General features: G+C 43.0%; 1 protein-coding gene across 1 annotated transcript in view; it reads right to left on the reverse strand.

Moving 5' to 3' along the window:
- KCNN1 (potassium calcium-activated channel subfamily N member 1) overlaps nt 1-22,963 on the reverse strand; it is a 65,964-nt gene that overhangs the window by 34,217 nt on the left and 8,784 nt on the right. Inside the window, exons 4-5 of the mRNA XM_033953618.1 lie at nt 12,420-12,515; nt 8,133-8,551 (exon numbers count right to left, since the gene is read on the reverse strand). Coding sequence (XP_033809509.1) covers nt 8,133-8,551; nt 12,420-12,515 — 515 coding nt within the window. The remainder of the gene's footprint in view (nt 1-8,132; nt 8,552-12,419; nt 12,516-22,963) is intronic.

Genomic DNA, 22,963 nt, shown 5'->3' on the forward strand with positions numbered 1-22,963 from the left:
AGCACTTAATTGGCTCCAGCAAACTGCATATAGATAAGGACGGACTTTTATGCTGTCCTATTTATGTGGTTACCGTGGCTGGTTAAGTGCTGAATACAGACACTTAACTGGTCAAGTATTGGCTCCACTCTGGAACGCTAACCGTACATTTTCTGCTGCAATATCTGATTAAGTGCCATTGAATATTCCCAGTTAGCCCTTGACTGGTGATTTCAAGGCCATGAGAAGCTCCTGGCTGTTTAAAATCACTTTAAATATTGGGCCTCTTGAGTAAAACTATATGCATTCAGGCCGGGTAAATTTACATAAGAGTTGCCATTACTGAGACTGATCACAGGTCCATCATGCCCAGTATCCTGTTTCCAACAGTGTCCCAGCAGATCACAAGTACCTGGCAAGATCCCAAGGAGTAAAACAGATTTTATGCTGCTATCCTAGGAATAAGCAGTGGATTTTCTTAAGTCCATCTTAATAACGGATTATGGACTTTTCTTTTAGGAAATTATCCAAACCTTTTTTAAAACCCTGCTAAGCCAACTGCTTTCACCACATTCTCTGGCAATGAATTCAAGAGTGTGTGGCACAGTGGATGGAGCTACGGCCTCAGCACCCTGGGGTTGTGGGTTCAAACCCCGCCGCTGCTCCTTGTGACCCTGGGCAAGTCACTTAATCCTCCATAGCCCCAGGTACGTTAGATAGATTGTGAGCCCGCCGGGACAGATAGGGAAAATGCTTGAGTACCTGATTGTAGAACCGCTTAGATAACCTTGATAGGCGGTATATAAAAGCTAATAAACTTAAACTTAAACTTAACTTAAACTACATTGAGTGAAGAAATATTTTCTCCGGTTTCTTTTAAAAGTAGCTTCATTGCATGCCCCCCTAGTCCTAGTATTTTTGGAAAGTGTAAACAAGTGATTCACATCTACCCTTTCCACTCCACTCAGTATTTTATAGACCTCCATCATATCTCCCCCTAAGCCACCTCCTCTCCAGGCTAAAGAGCCCTAGTCGCTTTAGCTTTTCCTCATAGCAAAGTCATCCCATCCCTTTTATCATTTTTGCTGCCCTTCTCTGTACCTTTTCAAATTCTGCAATATATATATATTTTTTAGATGAGGTGACCAGAACTGCACACAGTATTCGAGATGCAGCTGCACCATAGAGTGATACAAGGGCATTATACCATTCTCATCTTTGTTTTCCATTCCTGTCCTGATAATTCCTAACATTCTATTTGCTTTATTAGCCGCCGCCACACACCGAGCTGAGGGTTTCAATATATTTTCAACCATGACACCTAGATCCTTTTCCAGGGCAGTGACTCCTAACATAGAACCCAATATTACATAGCTATAGTTTGTGTTCCTCTTTCCCACGTGCATCACGTTGCATTTGCTCACATTAAACATCTGCCATTTTGACGCCCAGTCTCTCAGTCTCGCAAGGTCCTCTTGCAATTTTTTACAATCCTCTTGCAATTTAACAACTTTGTGTCATCAGAAAATTTTATTATCTCACTAGTTATTCCCATCTCTAGATCATTGATAAATATGTTAAAAAGCAGCAGTCCCAGCACAGACCATGGGGAACCCCAATATTTATTCAATAATATACACAGGAATAAGAGAAAAGAAATTATATTCACTACTGATATAAACTGAGCAGATGAAACTGAGCAGACACACTGGAAAGGGTAACTACCTCAATGGCTCAAACAAACCCCGTCCCGTCCTACATGTGTATGATTCATAGCTGTGCGCAAAAAGGTACTCATTTACTCCTTCTATATGCTGTGCAAAGGTCGGGACTCTGGTGTTCTCCCTATGGACCAACTATTATGGCAGTAATTTTCTACGCTCAAAAACATTTTTGAGCGTGGAAAATTACCACCCAAAGAGGTGGGCCGTTGCCCTGGCCCAGCTATACAGTGAAATGCCACCTAGCTAACATTGGCAAGGAGGGACTGGGCAGAGACAGCACATAGGAAGAACATATAACACCAGAGTCCCGACCTTTGCACAGCATATAGAAGGAGTAAATGAGTACCTTTTGCGCACAGCTATTGAATTATACACATGTAGGACGGGATGGTTTTTTTTTGAGCCAATGAGGTAGTTACCCTTTCCAGTGTGTCTGTTCAATTTCATACTTGTAGTACACGGGGATCTGAGACTCTTTCCCCCATAGATAGTGGACGATGGTATGGCTTGGGGCAAAGTGTCATTAACCTGTCCTGATGCGGCCGCACCGGACAGGACGGGAGGTGGAGGAGGAGGAGGAGGAGGTAGAACAAAAGTGCCACCGACAAGGAGTCGATATCATCCTTAGATAAGGAGGGATAGAGTTTAAGAGGAGCACTGGGTGATGGAACTTGTAAATTATACGGAGAAGGACTGGCAGCGCAGATAGATTTTTCTGCGGCATGTAATTGGGCTGAGGAAAGAATGGTCTGCTTTACCTTTTTGTCTTTGGCAGTAGCCGACCAGCAAGTAGTGTATGTAAGCCAATTAATACCTCCCATTCGCATGTATTCTTTATCCCATTGTGGGTCCCCTGAGTACTTTGGCCATGCTTCATGATCCCCTAAACATAGTCCCTTTACCATATCCATGTGGAACTTATCATTTGCCTCATCTCGGGGAAACGGACTCGAACTACGAAATCCTTCAGTCCAACCAACCATATTATCTACCCAAGGGTCAATAAGATAATATCCAGTGTCAAACACACACAGGCAACGTAAGCCTTACAAGTCTCATCTTTCTTAGGGAGGGGGAACCTTACTGCCTTTCTGACTCATTACAAAACAATATGGCAATGCACAAGTCTCGCTTACCTTACCTTATAAGTGAGATACAGTAATATACAATACAATACAATACAAATCTTATACTCTATAAATCTTATATTCTAAGCTATAGAAAGAAAAAGCGCATGCACAAAATGTTAACCCCACAGATGACAGAATGGGCAGGCATTTCTATTAATAATATTGTTCTTCCCAAAAGAACGTGCAGAAACTCACATACGCAGCGGGAGTTCCCAAAACTCCGTAATAGACTTCCCAAAAGTCTGAATAACCAATAAGGGCTTGAAAAAGGACCCGGACACCAATGAGTATTGCCCATTAATCAGAAATTTCAATAAATTTGAGACAATCAATAGAGGGAAGAAGATTCTTCACAGTTCTATGCTAATTTATAAATTTGAAGTGATACAAGAGGGGTATCAGTAGTGAACCCCAATATTTACCCTTCTCCATTGAGAATATTGACAAGTTAACCCTACTCTGGGCTAGATGCACTAAAAAGGATCAGTAAATCCGATTTTTGGCCGATTCAAAAAGAGCTATTGATGCACTAAAATGTTTGAATGCAAATGATTCACGCAGAGGTTTGTCGGAATCCCTATATCTTCCATCTAATTGATTGCTGTGTGAGTGACTCTCACACATGCTCAGACCCGGCAGGGAAAGCCCTGAAAGCAGCCTCTTGACATTTAGCTGTTTGGGGCAGGAAACCTTTTTTTTTTAAATGGGCACAGATGCTGTGCGAATATCTGCCCCTCCCTCTGCCGATGACGACCCCCGAAGAACGTGGCACTAGAAATCCACATTCCCCCCCACCGCTCTAGTGAAAATCGGATTGCTAAAATCCTTGTTTTTTTCTGTGCCTAGCCAAGCAATGTTAGTGCATCAATCACTTGGCTACTTTGCATGGAATTTTAGCTAATTTGCATGGCTGGATCGGAAAATGGGTGATCGAGGGAAAAAACACACAATGAGCCATTTTGTGCCTCAGGTCGGCAAATGCAATCATCGCTAAAGCTGTCAAAACAGGTTTAGCGACAATCACTAGCTTTAGTGCATCTGGGCCTCTCTGTTTTCTATCTTTTAACCAATTCTTAATCCATAATAGGACATTACTTCCTATCCCATGACTTTCTAATTTCCTCAGAAATTAGAAAGAGGCCAATTAATGAGCATAACTCTCAGAGTTAGGGCCATAAATCTTCTGAATATTAGACTCAAGGTCATTCAAATCTCCTGCCTTGCAATGCCAGACACAATTATATAATGGAGCTCTCAGTGGACGATCGGCCTTGCATCACATGGAGCTATGAGCAGTTTTGTTATTCTAGCTCCTCTTTTATGATTCTAATTTTGTTCAGTACCACATTTGTGTTATTTAATATTAGGAATGAACCAAATAAGTATGTTTGATTTGGGCCCGAATATAGTACCCTGAATATATTATTCGTGTTAGGCCAAAAAGTGATTTAAATATGAATATGAATAATACGGAGCCCTACTGTGTTAATCCTACTGAAATAAACATTTGATCTCTGATTTCATGTCGCTTTTCTTATTTGTTATATTAAAGCTCAATGCCTATTATTCAGATTTGATATTCATATTCAGCCGAATAATATTTTTTATTATTTGTTTTTGGCTGAATACTACAATATGCTAAAAGCAAAAGGAATTGACCCCAAAATATCCACAAAGAAGAAAATCCAGAGAAAACAAAAAAAAACTCAGTACAGCTCTATTTAAAATGATATTGCATATAAGACGTGTTATTTTACTGTACTCTTCTTTGTATACTCTGGAGAGTGAAAAAACAAATCAGTCATCATTTTGCCCCACTGTATGTACTGGAATGTACAGTAGTTCGATTTCTCAGTGGAAAAGCAGAACTTCAGGGATAACATAGGGCAAAACCAGGATTGGATCAGCCTGTTTAGCCTGACTCAGGTGAAGTGAAGACCCTTGCTCCAAGCCATAGGCAGCAGAATGCATTTTGTTTGGGGGGGTCCCAAAAGCTCTGCCCTAGAACTCTCTCTCTAGCTCCTGGCTCTTCTACATACCTCCTCACCGACTGCTGTCATTTTAAATCTTCGGGAAGGCGTTAGCGACAACGAGTGAACCTGCTGCCGTTGTCCTGCCCTGGAAGACTTCATTCTGCAGCAACTGGACCCTGCAGAATGAAGACTTCTGGGGGCACACTGATGGCAGTAGGCTAACTCGTTGCCACTACCCAAAGATTTAAAATGAGAGCGACCTGGGAGAAGGAGGGTGGGGGAGGCGGGAGAGCCAACTCTTCTGATCTACGACCGCTAATTTTTTGGAGGGGCCAAGGCCACTATGGCCACCCCTGTTCTGATGCCCATATGCGAGTCTGCTGAAAAATTCCCAGCTCAACCAACAAAGTTGGGGCAGTCTGCATTGAGGGCTATACACTTAGTCCAATGATTTTCCACTTTTTTTGTTCCATCGGAAAAATAGAGAACGAAAAAAGTGGGAAAATCACTGGACTAATTGCATAGCCCTTGATGGAGACTGCCCCAGCTTTGTTGGTTGGGCTGAGAACTTTTCAGCAGCCCCTTGTACCAATATACATGTATGTGTGATATCATATACGGCTCTTTTTCAAATATTACATGTTTCAGAGAAGCCAGAGAATAATTTTATTTTCAAATATAGTGACAAGGAGCAAAACAGAGTGTACATGAAACCATCAGCAGTCTCTAGGCCAGGAGTTCTCAACCCAATCCTTGGAACACACCTAGCCAGCCAGGAGGGTTTCGGAATATCCACAATGAATATGCATGAGATACATTTGCATGCACTACCTCCATTCTATGCAGATCTATCTCATTGTGAGTATCCTGAAAACATGAGAAAAAATAAATGCTGTGAGTTGAAAACACAAGTCCTAACTCTTCTGGCCCTATTGTAACATGGAGTAAGTTAGACAGAAATCTTTTCCAAGTCTTGGTTCTGATTAGAGAATCAATCCACACTAAATCAGTTAACTGCAATTATAATCTAATATGTGACAGGTGCTCAGACCACAACCAAAAAGTGTTCATATTAAACTGAATCAGTAAGGCTGTTTGGATGGACCATCATCACAACCATTTGTCCAAACTCCTTCTGTTCTGATAGTAAATCTTTTTGATGTAATTATAGATAAAAAATTAAATAAATAAGTCACTGATTAGAGAATGACATGGGGACAAATTTTCCCTTGTCCCCTTGGGAACTCATTTTCCCGTCTCTGCGAGTTCTTTTTCTCTCCCTGCCCTATTCCTGCAAGCTCTGTCCTCATCTGTACAAGCCTCGAACACTTTAAAATCATAAGTAGCAACATTCTAGAGCTCAGATTGAGATGTCATAGTGCCTCATTCCACCAATGCCTAAGCTCCGTCTTCATCTGCACAAGCCTAAAACACTTTAAAATCATAAGTGTTCGAGGCTTGGGTGGTTAAAGCAGAGCTTGCAGGAATAAGAACATAATGGGACAGGGACAGCAACAAAACTCATGGGGATGGGACAGGGAATTTGAGTTCCTGCAGGGAAAGGGACAAATTTGTCCCCGTGTCATTCTCTGATGCCTCTCATTCCAGCACTAAAATAGTAGCGAGAAATGAAAACATGGCTCAGCATTTCTCTTGCCTGCCCAGAACACCTCCATGGAAGTGGTCTCTCTCCATGCCCACAAGAGTCAAATCCTCCCTAAACATCCAGCCTACCCCCACCCAAGGTTGCTACCTCACTCATGTCAATCTGAAGTCCTAGCTTTGTTTTACTTCTTGTTTGTAGTTTTGAATTCCTTAAGAAAAGTATGATTATATCTACTTTCAGGGGGAAAGGAGAAACAGCACTGAATTATCCTCTTTAGGTTGATCTTTCTGAGGTGGCAACCCTACACCCATCCATGACAGCAGCCAAAGCGAGTCCTAAATTCTGGCTTGGTATATGTAGTTTGGTGCAGGCTCAAGTCACTTCTGTGGATAAACAGGACTCACATTTTGTCCCTAGGAGCAGCATGGCACATAGGGAGGAGAGGGGGAAACAGCAGATTAATTCATAAAACCAGCTTTATGAGAGGAGTGCGATGTATACACCAGACAGTTATTTGAATAACTTTGAACAAAACTCTCAAAGACTTGTCACTCATAGTGCAAGGTAGTCCAATAAAAAGGCTTATCACCTACATCTGATTCGTTGACCCTTTCCGCATTCACCAGGACTACAATGTGACATTATCTCATACTGTTTTTGGTACCAGGCAGAAAGCTTTACGGAGAGAGAGGAAAAGGAGGAGAAGAGAAACTGAAATACAGCTTAAGGAGGAAACAAAGATCAGGAAAGAAAGAATGAGACCAGATGTGTAGAGAATGTGGGGTCACCTCCTAAATAATGGAGCATGTTCATGACTGGGAGAGATCTGCAGAATTTGGGATGCATTCATGCTTCTCAGGGAGACATGTACAGAATGTAAGGCCACCTCTCCAGAATAGGACACTTTCCTAACTCAGGAGGAGATGATTATGGAATATGAGGTCACTTCCCCAAAACTGGACACATTTCTAACTCTGGAGGAGATGTGTGCAGAAAAGGGGGCCACATTCCAAACAGGAGACAAGTACGTGACCCTGGGGAATATATGTGTGAAATGTGAGGCCATCACCCAAACCTAGGACACATTTGTGATCCTGGAAGAGATGAGTACAGAACGTGGGACTGTTTTCCAAAAATGGGACACATTCATAACTCTGAGGGAGACATGCAGGATGTGGGGTAGAGAATGACATGGGGATAAAATTATCTATGTCCCCACAGGAACTCAATTTCCCCATCCCGTCCCCATGAGTTTTGCCACCTGCTCCATTCCTGTAAGTTCTGCCTTAACCGCACAAGCCTCGAACACTTATGATTTTAAAGTGTTTGAGCTTATGCAGATGAGGATGAAGCTTGCAGGAATGGGGCAGGGACAGGAGAAGAACTCGGGGGGGACGGGAAAATGAGTTCCCGTGGGGACGGGGAAAAATTTGTCCCCGTGTCATTCTCTAATGTGGGGCCATCTCTCAAGTATGGGACACATCTATGGTTCTGTGGGAGACTTGTGCAGAACGTGACCCAGATCAATTGTAGCTTTGAAAGTTAGTCATACTTATATATTCTATTTATTGGTGGATTTATTGCCTTCCAAGCCATATTTGGTGATCTTTGAGGCTTAACAGTGACAAGCTGCCAGCCCTTACTCACTTGAGAGCCATTTTAATCAAACGCTAGAATCCTGCCACTGAGCTCTGAAAAAGGATGGTCAGCTGGCGCTTACCTCTCGCAGACCCGTACGGTCCAGGCTGCGATGATCCATGAGGAAATGCTGAAGACCAGCAGTACAGTGCCAGGACAGATGGTCATCAAAGTTTTCATGACAAAGCGTGTGTTAAAGTTAATCTTGTTCAGTGCCCCAATGCTGCGTGAAGAGGCATCGGTGAACAGCTTGCTGTGTAATAGCATGACCCGGCCTATCAGGTACAGTCTCAAGAACATGGGGATGGAGAGGATAATGTCCACATCTGCATCCGCTACAGATGTGGTGTAAATGAAGGCCAGGCGGGCGGTCCATGTGAACAAGTAGTGCCCAGGGATTGGGTGAATGGCGCACACTATCAGCTCCAAAGTGATGAAAAATATCCGTTGGTAGGTCATGGCTATCCTCCAATCGTCCGCCCCATTGTCCACCATAAAGAGCTGAGGGTGGAGATAAAAGTTGACTAGCAAATCAGGTCTTTTTGGTTTTTTTTCCTTCCCAGCATGCACTACTTTTCTACTCACACCTTCCCATCCAGTAACATCTCTCTTATCCCTTTTCATAATGCACAACTTCTTTCTTCACACTTCATATCATGTACCTCTTTAGCGGCACTCCTTTGTGGGGCTTAATTTGTAGACTAAAAGGAAATGGAATTGTAAAACCAGGTGAATAGGGGTGGGCAGGCAGACCAGGGGCAGGAGCAAAAGAAGAGGGCTGGATTAGGGACCAGAGTGGGCGTTCTCTGCTCTGCTTTGGGTTCACTCCTTCCCCTCCTCTTCCATGCAGACTACTTGAAAGGGAGGGGCTGGAACAGAACGCTTCTACCTATGTGGAGTCTAAAAGAAGTGGTAGTAGAACCACATTCTAGGCTATTCCCTCCAGAAATTAAACTCTGCTCGGTTATGTTCTTATGTTGGTTGTATGCTAACATCAAACCAAACAGAAAAATTGGAGGAATGGGGGTAGTTAACACACACTCTACTGATCTACACACCCCATTAATGGTTAAATAAACACTTTGGCACAGTCGCAACTCACAAGTGAAAGAAAAAAACCTGTTACACTGGTGAGGGAAAACCCAGTCTACCAAACTCACATCATAGGCATATAAAAACCTTTGCTGTGAGAATTTTATGTATATTAAATATAGAAAACCGTGAAAATTTGGGAACAATCTCTCATGCATAAACTTAGTCCATATATAATCCTACTGTGTGTGAAGAGCCTACGGTCGTTTCTTAGCAAAAACGCCACTTCTTCAGGGCAAGACCACTGTAGCATAGCAGTTGAACTGTCAGATGTACTGTTCCTCTGCGTTCTTCATATGCATATGAAGAAGTGGCGTTTTTGCTACGAAATGATCATAGGCTCTTGGCACATAGTAAGATTATATATGGACTAAGTTTATGCATGAGAGATTGTTCCCAAATTTTCACGGTTTTCTATATAAAATATACATAAAATTCTCACTGCGAAGGTTTTTTTTTAAATGCCTATGATATGTGGTTGGTAGAGTGGATTTTCCCTCACCAGTGTAACTGAGGCTTTTTCTTTCGCTTGTGAGTTGCGACTGTGGCAGTACCAAAGTGTTTGTTTACCCATTAATGGGGTGTGTAGATCAATAGAGCATGTGCTAACATCACACATGCTGCGAGTGAGGACGCTGTGCAGCTCAAAGGGGGGAGGGGGTGAAGACAACTCAACTGTAAGTTGAATATGATCAGTAATACTTGGGGACGATACGTGGGTATAACCAAGAGCACGTCAAGTTTGGCTGCCTATATGGTTGGCATGGTAGCGACTTGACAGCCAGCATTTAAGCATGGGTGACTGGGGTCCACACAGAGTAGTGGGCACAGCTCTAACCACCTTATTGGGCAGATCCGATGGGCCATGTGAGTCTTTATCTGCCATCATTTACTATGCTACTGTAAATGCTGTTGAAAGTAAGGATATGATCTTATATCTAATAAAACTCAGGTTAGTGACTAGGGAAGAGGCAGAAGGGATACAGGCTGTTCTATTCCACACAAGTTCAAGTCTCCAAGAGGTTAGACTCAAGAACATTAGAAAATATTTCACCACCAAACAAAGGATGGTGGATACATGAGACGGTGTTCTTGTGTGGGTGTTTATTGTCTTTAGCCACCATCATAATATATATAAAGTTTAGAGGGCCCCAGTAGGGAAAATACAAGCCACTGGACAAGGAGTAGTGGTTCAGCTTCCAATATGTCTAGGGCAACTAACACAGAACAGCCCAAATACAACTCTCATATGAGAGGCACAGACATTTTAGTCTTACAAGGAGAATGGGGAGATCAGTCTCATTCTTATACAGATATGGAGAGTTGAGAATGACACGAGGACAAATTTTTCCCTGTCCCCATGGGAACTCGTTTTCCAGTCCTTGCAAGTTCTTTTCCTGTCCCTGTCCCATTCCTGCAAGCTCCGTCTTCATTTACACAAGCCTCAAACACTATAAAAACTTAAGTGTCCAAGGCTTGTGTGGTTAAGGTAGAGTTTACAGGAATGGGGCAGGGACAATGACAAAACATGCGGGGATGGGACGGGGAAATTGTGCTCATGCAGGGATGGAGAGAAATTTGTCCCCATATCATTCTCTATACTGCACCACTCTAGAAATCAAAATGAAGTAAATGTGAGCCAAGTAAAGGACAATCAAGCCATTGTGACATCACTGATGAGGTTGGCTCTTATTGGTGGAATGAGGCATTATGATGTCACAATACCAGCTCTGGTTATCAGAGGCTGAAGGTTTTCATACTATTTATTTATTCAGTTTTCTATACTGTTCTGCCAAGTAGAGAATGACATGGGGACAAATTTTTTACTGTCCCCATGGGAACTCATTTTCTCATCCTGTCCCTGCCCCATTCCTGCAAACTCTGTCTCTCTTCTGCACAAGCCTCAAATACTTTAAAATCATAAGTGTTCAAGGCTTGTGCAGTTAAGGCAGAACTTACAGGAATGGGGCAGGGCCAGGGCCAGGAACAAAACTTGTGGGGACGGGACAGGGAAATTGAGTTCCCGCGGGAACGAGGATAATTTTGTCCCCATGTCATTCTCTAATGTAGAGCAATGATGGGAGCAGGGTGACGGGCATGGGGTGGCTGGAGTTGGATTGAGTGCTGGAAATCTATAGTTCTTGTCTGTCCAAAGTGGTAGATCACAAGTGAGAAAGAGAACTTGTCTTTACTGAAGCTAGAAACATCAGCAAAATCCATTCAATAGCAACCAGATTTCTCTGTTCTCCAAACTTGGCATTGAGAGAGAGTCACTTTGGCATGGCTTTGGGAAAGAGGGGTGGGAGATAGGGAGGCGACAGTACTATAAATTAGTGGAATGCCATTAAGACCAGCAGTCAGCAGCTTATCAAGGGAGTATGCTCATTCTCTCTTACCCAGATTCAGTTATTTTGTTTGCAATGAACAAATCTACTGTAGCAATCACTGAGAAACACCACCAGTCATAGAACATATCTGCACCGATCCATGGATTAGGATTACTGTTACCACTAGCTCACTTTCAGATGTGGAACTCATGGTTCCCATAATAATCAAATGCCCCTTGTTGCATCTGTGGTCTTTGGCCATATGGTGCTATTTGCCTTTGCGTGAAGGTTCAGTAGTCAATGTGAAATAAGTTGGTAGTTTTGGTCTAGTTTCTAAAATGCATCACCGTAAGCTACAAAGTACAGAAGCGCCTATGAATGGTCCTTATTCCCTGTGTCATGCAATAGAGTGCGATGAAACATATAAAAGCACCTGGGCGTTGGCATAGTAAAAGGGAGAGGGGCGAGGGGAGCGGACCACCCTGGGTGCCACCTTGTTGGGAGCACTGGCACCTCTTCTCTTCCCCCCCTCAAGTACCTTTTCAAATCTTCACCGGCCATGAGCAGCATCTCTTACCCGCTGCTCGTGCTGGTCTCATCCATCCCTCTGACGTCACTTCCTGTTTGTGGGGACTGGGAAGTGACGACAGAGGGAAGGACGAGGCCAGCACGAACAGAGAGGATGCTTGAGGCCGGTGAAGATTTGAAGAGGGAGGAGGGACCACGGGGAAGGGTGCATCGGGGGCACATGGTGTGGCGATGCTGGGCATCTCCAGTCAGGACACAAGCTATCCTTCCTACACCATAACACCTGTGGAAGGTCTTTATTCACTGTAGGATGTGATAGGGAGAGAGAGAAGAAACCAAAATGCTAGAGGCTATCTTCTCCTATAGCTGTGCTCTATACAGGAATGAAACATCTGTTTAGCCACATGCTAATCCCTTCTCACCTGGATCTCCCTGGCATGGTACATAATGAGGAGGCCAAGAAGCACTACTGTTGAAAGGCTGATAAGGCATTTCAGTGCAAATGAATATGATGACTCCTGAGAAGGAGAAAGAAAAAGAGGCATACGTGAGTTCATTTCTGTACAGTATCTGGAAATGCTATGTAATATACAGTGTCTAGGTGCTTAGGCATTTGACAAGCATCCCTTTCTGAAGCTGCAGAGCACAGTCCTGCTTCATGCTTGCAGTGCATTGGTCATGCTTGCTGAACTCGATCCATTCTCATTCGATTGTGCCTTAAGGCAGCGTTTCTCAACTCGGTCCTGGGATACCCCCTTGCCGGTCAGGTTTTCAGGATATCTACAATGAATACGAATGAAAGACAAGTGCGTAAAATGGAGGCAGTGTTTGCAAATCAAGTTTATGCATATTCATTGTGGATATCCTGGAAACCCGACCAACATGGGGGGTACCCCAGGACCGAGTTGAGAAACGCTGCCTTAAGAAGTAAGATCGGAAAAGAACTTCCTCCTTTCTCACCCCTTTCACTAGCGATCCAGGTCCAGAAATGGGATGCAAAAGTAGAGACAAACTAATGTTTCTTCTGAGCATGAGTCAAATATAGCATGCAGTGCCCAGCCCATCACAGAACTTGTGCTTGGCCCTTATGATTACAATACTTCATTACAGGTCTCTGCATCTCTTTCTTCCTCTCTCTGAGTGCAGCTGTCACTCAGTCTCTCATTCACTAACTCTCTTGTCCTTTGTTCACCCTCATAACTCCAGTATATATGAGAGGCCGTTGAAAAGTTCTCAACCCAACCAACAAAGTTGGAGCAGTCTCCATCAAGGGCTATACATTTAGTCCTGCGATTTTCTACTTTTTTCGTTCTGTATTTGCCTTTTTTTTTTTCATTCAGCCTTTTGATTGAATTTTAGAGAAGCATACAGATAACATGAACAAAGTAAGTGAAAGGCTCTGATGTTATCACATATTTATCAGAATTCCTACCTAAAATGCTAGGTCTTAAATTTACTGAACCGCTCAAAATCAAGCATGCTGATCGAGTTCCATCCAGCTTTTAATTCATCAGAAGACGCTGAGACCAATTGTGGCCAAGATATTGCAATTCCAACATGTACCACAAATCATGTCCGCAGTGAAATCACATCCTCAGCTTCTACATCAAGGGAAACAATTCTTTATCGTTCCTGACCTGGAGAAGACGATGGTGGCTAAATGCAAGGAATTTCTCTCTCTTCGTTCTGTATTTTCCAACAGAACAAAGAAAGTGGAAAATTGCTGGACTAAGTGTATAGCCCTCGGTGTAGACTGCCTCAGCTTTGTTGGTTGGGCTGAGAACTTTTTCAGCAGCCACTCGTACAAACCCTCATATGTAGATGTTAACATCAGCTACTTGCTTGCTCACATTTTCCACATATAAGCATAGGAAATGAAAGATCTGCCAAGGTCAGGGTGACAGAAAGTTTATAGACAGGGTTGGCCTAACTATTAGGCAAGACTAGGAAGTTTCCTAGGGCATCAGCTTCAAGGGGGCAGTTAAGAGCAGCTGCAGTCAAAGCAAAGCAATAGACCTGACAGGCACACAAACTCAAAAGGGCCACTAGTAGCCTGTACAGGGAGGGGGGGGGGGTGGATTTCCAAATAGCATATTTACCCAGGTAAATGGATTTTGGAAATTGCCTTCAGTACATATATGCTAAATAAGATCTAATATTTAAATGTATAATGATCCATTATAAATCACAAAAAATTGCACCCTCCAAAATACAGGACAGAAAAGTCACCTTTCTTTACAAAAAGGGAGAAAAGACCTCAGTGTCTAATAGGGGCTTTTTAAGCTTCCCATATAGACAGGCTAGTTTTAAACAGAATTTAATCCTAGCAGACACATCCTTGGTCAGAAGAAAATATATAAATACTATTAGAAAATTAGAATAGAGGTTCACTTACTAATTGGGAGTTTTTCTGACCAAGGATGTGTCTGCTAGGATTAAATTCTGTTTAAAACTAGCCTGTCTATATGGGAAGCTTAAAGAGCCCCTATTAGACACTGAGGTCTTTTCTCCCTTTTTGTAAAGAAAGGTGACTTTTCTGTCCTGTATTTTGGAGGGTGCAATTTTTTGTGATTTATTTTGGGCATCCTTTTCTTGAGTTTTTGGATATTTTTAATGATCCATTATGGCATTCAAAATCTCAAGGGGTTGCCTAGGAATGTTGAAGTTAATTGAAAGGGAAACAAGGTTGAAGATTTGCCTAGAGCACTAATACCCTTGCATTGGCTCTGTGTTTGGATGGAAATGGGACTGGTTGAGGTAAATGGTAATAAAATATTGAATTTATTGGTAACAGACTTTGAACAGCAACAAAAATCCTATATGTGTCAATGAGATAGAGCAAGTGCCAAAGGGGTATCCCAGTAATGCTAGTTCTTAGCTGGAGCCTAAATACCACAAGGTAAAAAGGGGCCAAGACCGGACAGTGTTAGCTGCTGCATCATCTCATGACTGCTGAGCTTCCCAAGCAGAACTAAAGGAGATTCCTGAGGCTTTGGTTTGCTACTTGACTCACATCCCTCATTCCTTCACTCATCACAGGTAGGTGGGATGGGCGGAGTCATTTTCTCCAGACTCAAATAGTCTGGTTCTGCCCCTGTTTTCCCTGCTCAGCACTTTTCCTAAAGAAGTCGGATGACAGTACAATCATGTGACTCCCAAGCAACTATCAGAAGTAGCGCTGAGCATCCACCAAGCCCATGTGTCTTCTTTACCTCCACCATAGACTCACCAGCAAATAGACCCCCCTGTTATTAAGTCGCGGTAGAAGTTTCTACCGCAGCCAGGAAAGCTAAATGCTCCGACGCTCATAGAATTCCTATGAGCGTCGGAGTATTTAGCGCCCCAAGCTACCGCGGCTTAGTAAAAGAGGGTCCTAGTGTTTCTTACAGTGTTAAGGGACAGTCTTTCCTATGAACAGGGTCTAGGGTTGACTTACTGTCAGGAGGAGGCCTCAGGACATGTAGTACGGAAGCCTGTTGGTCCTGTTTGGGGGCTAATCCTCTCGTTATTCTGCTGCTGTTTACTATTTGTTGTGTTTTGTTCATTTATTCCAAGATTTTTATTGTGTTGTCATTTTAGATATTTCTTTTATTATGATTTCTTTTTAAGTTTGTATACGATTTTATATTTTAAATTTAAATTGCCTAGCGCTAATAAGAATGTTAGGTAACAAACAAGCGAAATAAATAAGCCTGGTGAAAATTTGCTGGGTGATATCATTCTTATGCCAGAGCAGTAGATGTGGCCTCCTCAGCCTGGCGTCCCTCCTGGTGTGGATTCCTGACCAGGTGGAGCCCAAACCCAAACTGACTGTTGGCAAGCCCTGGGCGAGGACTGGAATCACAGAACCGGAGACGCTAGAAGAACCACAGCAACAGCCTCTTGCTGTTACTGGGAAGGCCGAGATGCGATTGTGCCAGAGAAGGACAAGGAAGCAGAAGATGATTCCCAGCAAACACAGTTGCCTTCTGAATTTCTTCATTTAGAAGACTCAGCATAGATAAGTTTTAAATTTTTTCAATCTTCTACACCGAAGCCAAAAACTATAACTTTAGAAACCATGGATTGGATCCAGTATATGACAATGAAAGGTATTGTATAAAGACCGCTCCAGGAATAGCACTTTGCGCTGAAATCTGTGCTCAACTTTGGGTACAAGGATGTACACCAACCAAGTGAAAATCCCAAGATGCAGTTTGGGTGCAGATCCCCTAAATTCTATAGCCCAGCGTACCCAACTGACCCAACCATGTCTCTTCCATTATTATGCCTCTTTTCAGATCCATGTGGAAACATAAGAGTTAAAATACACTCTATCTTATCTGGGAAGAGACCTCAGACACGGAGCCCACGCGCAGTCGTTATTCAACTGCCAAAGGGTTTATCCCAAAGGGTTTGTGTTTGTTTATCCCAAAGGGTTAAACAAACACATAGAGTGGCAACATTTCTATTGAATAAAACCAATGTAGGTGTGTGTAACTTTACTATTTTACGATTGGGTACGTGGTCATGTCAGCTGTTTTTTCGTCTGACGTAACCACGCTGCAAAGTTTGTTAAATAGAGGCTGGCGCCATTTTGTACTTTGTTGAGACGGCTGATAGCGTACTTGAATCAAGTAAGTTCACAACTGAGAATACTAAGTTTTATACTGGTATGACTCTTTGTTTGTGATTTTAATTTTTATGTTTTAATTTCTGTTGCAGTAGCTTGGTACATGTGTGAAACGGCCCTGAAGCAGTGGATATAAAGTCAAATCCACGAAACGCTGGCCACGTTGGTATCGGTTGATACATGAGCACTGCTAAAGCTAAGTACTTTTGCTAAAATAAGCCAAAAAATCAATGCTAAGTACTTTTTCTATCAGAATACTGAATAACAAATACAAATTAAACATGTTAAACTTTTGCTAGTTTGAGTCTCAAGGGAATGAGTGCAGACACAATATAGAGATTAAAATGAATATTTTAGAAATTATTTATTAAGACATTTCTATAGATAAACAACAAAAATTAAAAAAATAATTATATCTTCTTAGAACACATATAGGTATAAGAGATCAGGAGGGAAGAAGACCAATGATTGGAGCAAGGGAGCGTATAACCACGCTGAATTCTTCGGTCTGTGAATAACGACTGCACGTGGGCTCCGTGTCTGAGGTCTCTTCCCAGATAAGATAGAGTGTATTTTAAATAGAGTTAAAGGATTAATATCACACTTTTTCTCTTTTCTTTATATATGGGAATATTTGGGTAATATTATATTTGTTATTTTCCCATTGGGGGACTTTACTATAGTATAGTTTAGAAACATAAGAGTTGCCATATTGGGACAGACTGAAGGCCCATCAAGTCCAACATCCTGTTTCCAACAGTAACCAACCCAGGCCCCAAGTATTTGGCAAGATTCCAAAGAGTAAAACACATTTAATCTGCTTAAGCAGTGGATTTCCCAAAATCCATCTTAATAATGGTTTATGGACTTTTCTTTTAGGAAGGTATCCACACTTTTTAAAAATCCTGCTAAGCTAACTGCTTTTATCACATTCTCCAGAAACAAATTCCAGAGCTGAATTACACACTGAGGCCCGGATTCTGTATAAGGGGTGGCTGTACAGGCGGCCTGTACAGAATCGTCCTAAGCCACCTAACCAATACGACTCTCTAACTGGTGCCCATTTTACAGGCACTGGTTAGAGAATTGTGTTGTCGCTGAGCTGATTGCACCAAGGTAATCTCCCTGCCACGATCAGTTTACCAGCCACGGCAGGAAACCTATTACCCCCCCCCACCGCAAAAATGGCAAGCAGGAGGGATGCTCAGTCTCTCCTGCTAGGACCCCCAAAGACATCCCCCTCACACCCGTGAATGTCAGCAGCAGGAGGAGTGCCCAATTCCTCCTGACGCCATCCCCAAAGACATCCCCCAGCAGGAGGGATGCCCAGTCCCTCCTGTTGGAATCCCCCCCAAAGATCATCGGCAGGAGAGATGCCCAGTCCCACCTGCCAGAATCACCCCACCACCCCACCACCCCACAGAGATCATCGGCAGGAGGGATGCTCAGTCCCTCCTGCCGGATCCCCTCCTGAAGGGCAGACCACCCAACCCCCGCTGACCCGGACTCCAAAATACCTGATATTAAGTTGGATGAACGGACGTATGCTTCCTCCATCCGTCTGACAGGCCCGCCTTCACTGAATGGTGGGCCTGCCCCTTCCCAGGGCATGTGGGATGCACCGGGGAAGGGCCTTACGTTCTGATTGGCCCAGGCGCTTAAGGCCCCTCCTGTAGGGGGGATGCACTGGGAGTGGCTTAAGATTCCAATTGGTCATATCCCTTAGGCCACTCCCATATTTATGTGGGAAATGGTTGGGCGGGAGAAGTGGTAAGAGGGCGTGTCGTAGAATGTCATGTGACTAGTCAATCAGACAACAGGGTGATTATGTGGAAAGTGATGCAATTTGCTTTTGAGATATTTAATAAATAGTGTTTAAAAAAATAAATCTGCGGAAATCTTATGAAGATCCCTCTTAGAATACTAGTTTAGCACCTAGATTTGGGGTACCTAACTTTTAGTTCCATTTAATGAATTGCTCCCATGTTCTCAAATATATCACCAAGCCCTTAAGCTTTACCAGAGATTAACTGGCTTTGTGGGGACAAATGTTCCACCGTGCACCTAGGTGCAAAGACTATGGCTGCTTTGTATCTATAGACCTAGTGCCTGATTTCACAGGTACCTGCAAACTTTTGCATTTATCATTTGAGGGGCTCAACTTTCTATGCAAAATAAGGCATGCACTTTAGGCTATGTTTACAAAAATGTGCTGCCTAGTTAGCACACTTTAACATTGTTTATGTGTGTTATTAGTAAATAGATCCCATTACATAAAATGGGGCCTATGGTAAATAACGCATGTTAATGTAGGTTAGCATAGGATAACAAGGTAACACCCTGTCCTAAACGTAGCCCTTTATTGTCTGATATTGCCCCCAAAACACCTGTGGGAGTGACACTCCCTACCTCCATAGATTCTTAGCCAGACTGAGTGATTACTATTTTCAGACAGTGAATATACCCAGACTTGCCCCGTTCCTGACATTCTGGAGGGGTTAATGGCAAAGATATCTCCATATGCAAAACAGTACTATGCACACAGAAGTGGCTAGGCCCCAAACCACCCTCCCGATATGCGGTTAAACTTTAGTGTATGCAGCCTGTCCCCCCATAAATTTGCTCACAGCTGGAAGTAGCTTTCCTGTGGGCAGGGTTTGCAGTTACCCGCATATTTTTGAAAATGTGAGCATCTATGAGCAATTTAATGCACACTGAAGAACAGGTGCGTCATTGATTTCTGCTTACGTTTTGTGTAGGGTTTTATGTTTTATTGTATTTGATTTACTGCTTTACCATCTGGCGGGCACAATTTATAAATCTAATAAAGAATAAATCAATGTAAGCACTAGGAAGGTCTTTTACTAAGGCACGCTAGCCAATTTGGCGCTTGGTAAATGCTAATGTGCCCATTATATTCTATGGAGGCGTTAGCATTTAGCGTTCGCTAAATCGGCCAGCGAGCCTTCGTAAAAGGACCCCTAGGTTCTGTAGGGGTAATTTTCACAGCAGAAGTATGTGCACACTTTCACTTAAAAATCTGGGGAATCCACAGCACAGACTTTATACCCCCATAATACGGGGATTCTTTCACATGAACCCAGCTTGGAACTCATCTTGTATGAGGAAAGACTAAAGAGTTTGGGGCTCTTCAGCTTGGAACAGAGACGGCTGAGAGGAGTTATGACCGAAGTCTATAAAATCCCGAGTGGTGTAGAATGATTTTTTTAACTGCATCGAGAGTTACAAAGACTAGGGGACACACGAAGTTACGGAGTAATACTTTTAAAACCAATAGGAGGAAATATTTTTTCACTTAGAGAATAGTTAGGCTCTGGAATGTGTTGCCAGAGGATGTGGTAATATCAGTTAACGTAGTTTATAAAAGGTTTGAATAAGTTCATGGAAGAAAAGCCCATAGTCTGCTGTTGAGAGAGACATGGGGAAAATCACTGCTTGCCCTGGATCGGTGGCATGGAATGCTGCAACTATTTGGGTTTTTGCCAGGTACTTGTGACGGGATACTGGGCTAGATGGCCCAATGGTCTGATCCAGTAAGGCTATTCTTATGCCTGATCTTAGAGGTCATTTTAGAAAGCTTGCACCACATTTGCATGTGTAGATAGTGATTTTAGATAAAGCCACTTCTTATACCTGTGTGTCTACAGCATGCACAGTTTCTGAAGGGATAAATTCTGGGTGTGCTTTGACTAGGTCTACACAGTATGATATTTCAGAAATCTAAGCCTACTGCCTTAATCCCAAAGTCAGCATTTACACCCACCATACATAAGGGGCAGCAAAGTACTTGTTTGCATAGGGGTTTGGAGGAGTGATGGGGCAACGGTGTTACCCTCTCTGGCAGTAAAAATCACTTTGGCTCCTCTTGGATGTCTGGTTTTCTAAAATCCATTATTTATGCATGTAGGTGGTGCCCCTTACAAAGAGGGGCTGGAAAAGTCATCCATATGTTGGAAGCGGCAGTTCTTACATGTTCAAAGTCCCAGGTGGGGCTGTTCTATTTTCACAGGCAATAAAACGGAGTAGACACAGGGGCCATGACCTCACCCATATTTTGCCCAATGAAGCATGAGCAACAAGAGAGCTTGAGCCAAGGTTGGTTTGGTTGGAGTGGAGGAGTAGCCTAATGATCAGTGTAGCAGACTGTGACTCTGGGGAACTGGGTTCAATTCCCACTGCAGCTCCTTGGGACCTTAAATGAGTAATTTAACCCTCCATTGCCCCAGCTACAAAAACTTAGACTGAGAACCCACTAAGGACAGAGAAAGTACCCACATGTAATACGAGGACTGTTCAAAAAGTATCAGACCCTGATTTTTCTTGCGTAAACAAATAAAGCTTGGGAGGTGTGGTTTGGTGCACGTATGTAGGCGACCCTAATGTGCATGCTTGAATTTTTTTTCCCCCCTACAGAAGCTGTCAGTCACCAACAGACCGCTGATGAGTGAGGAAGTGTAAGTGAGCGCTGTCCGATTTTCATTTTTGACAAAATGACAGAAAAAGTTGAACAACGCTACTGCATTAAATTTTGTGTAAAACTTGGCGATTCTCAAGTGGAAATGATCCGCAAGATTCAACAGGCCTTCGGGGATGAAGCAATGGGCATCGCACAGATAAAGGAGTGGTACAATTTCTTCAGAGATGGCCGCACATCAGTGGAGAGTGAAGCATGTTCTGGTAGACCCTCAACATCTAGAAATGAGATTGTCATTGAGCAAGTGAGGACCCTGATGATGCAGGATCATCGAATCACCAAGGGGTACTACCAAGAGGTTCTGCACCGCCTTCGTAATGCTGTGAGATGCAAACGGCCAGACCTGCTCATTCTTCACATTTGATACGGAGTTTCCTGGCCAAACACAACACACCTGTGATTCCTCAGGCTCCCTACTCTCCTAACATAGCTCCGTGTGACTTCTGGCTTTTCCCAAAGCTGAAAATGCCCCTGAAAGGGACCAGATTTCAGTTAAGAGAAGACATCAAACAGAATGCAACATAGAAACATAGAAATTGACGGCAGAAAAGGGCTATAGCCCATCGAGTCTGCCCATACCAATGATCCACTCCCTGACTTTTACTCCCCTATTGATCCCATGTGAATATCCCATTTTCTCTTAAAATCTGACACGCTGTTGGCCTCAATCACCTGCTGAGGCAGCTCGTTCCAATGATCGACCACCCTTTCGGTGAAGAAGTACTTTCTAGCATCACCTTGAAATTTCCCTCCCCTGATTTTCAGCGAGTGTCCTCTGGTAATCGAGGGCCCTGTAAGACTGAAGATATCATCTTTCATCTCTATACGCCCCGTGATATACTTAAAGGTCTCAATCATGTCCCCCCTCTCTCTTCGCTCCTCCAGTGAGTACATCCGCAGTTTTTTTAGTCTTTCTTCATACGTGAGATCTCTGAGCCCCAAGACCATCCTGGTAGCCATTCGCTGAACCGATTCAATTCTCAACACATCTTTCTGGTAGTGTGGTCTCCAGAATTGAACACAATACTCGAGATGAGGTCTCACCATGGATCTGTACAGTGGCATTATGACTTCAGTTGCGACCAGTTGCGAGCAATCTCAAAAGAGGCATTCCAGCGTTGCTTCTGACAGTGGCAGAACCATTGGAAGAAGTGTGTGGCAGCCCAAGGGGACTACTTTGAAGGAGATTAGTATAAGATTGTTGTATCTGAATACGAGTATTTTTTAAGAATAAAGGTCTGATATTTTTTGAACAACCCTCGTATATATAGCACAGTGTAGGTCTAGTAGCAGTACAGAAATGATTATTAGTAATGGATGTCACCTTGGCCTCATATTTTTGACAGGTTTTTCATAACAAAACCTGCCATGCTGCAATGTGCACATTTTTCCCATGGCTCTGGAAGGCTTAGAGGGCCATAATAAACATAGCATAAAAATCAACTTCTAGACTGCATAACCTTGCAAATCTATGCAGTTTACAAAAGATTACATCTACTTACAACCGAGCAATCATCATGGAATTTAATTACCCCAAAATCAAGAGAATAAGTACGTTTTCAAACGTTTTCTAAATAATCAAAAGAAATGTATATGTCCCAAAGTCGGCAGCGGCAAAATGTCCATTCTCGAAAGTGCGTCTAAAATATGTATTTTTCCCCCTAAAATCGTCTCTTTGTACATTCAGGCGTTTGATCGTCCAGACCGCCACTACATCTATCTTTATACCACATTCTCGAACAAAAATTTGGCATAGTCCCAAACGCCCAGAACAAGACCTTTTGGATGTGGGAGGGGCCAGAATTGTGATGGACTGGACACCCAGACATGGCAACAGAGCAGAGGCACACCTTATATGG

This window comes from Geotrypetes seraphini, chromosome 8 (genome assembly GCF_902459505.1).
Source record: "Geotrypetes seraphini chromosome 8, aGeoSer1.1, whole genome shotgun sequence".
Lineage (NCBI taxonomy): Eukaryota > Metazoa > Chordata > Amphibia > Gymnophiona > Dermophiidae > Geotrypetes > Geotrypetes seraphini.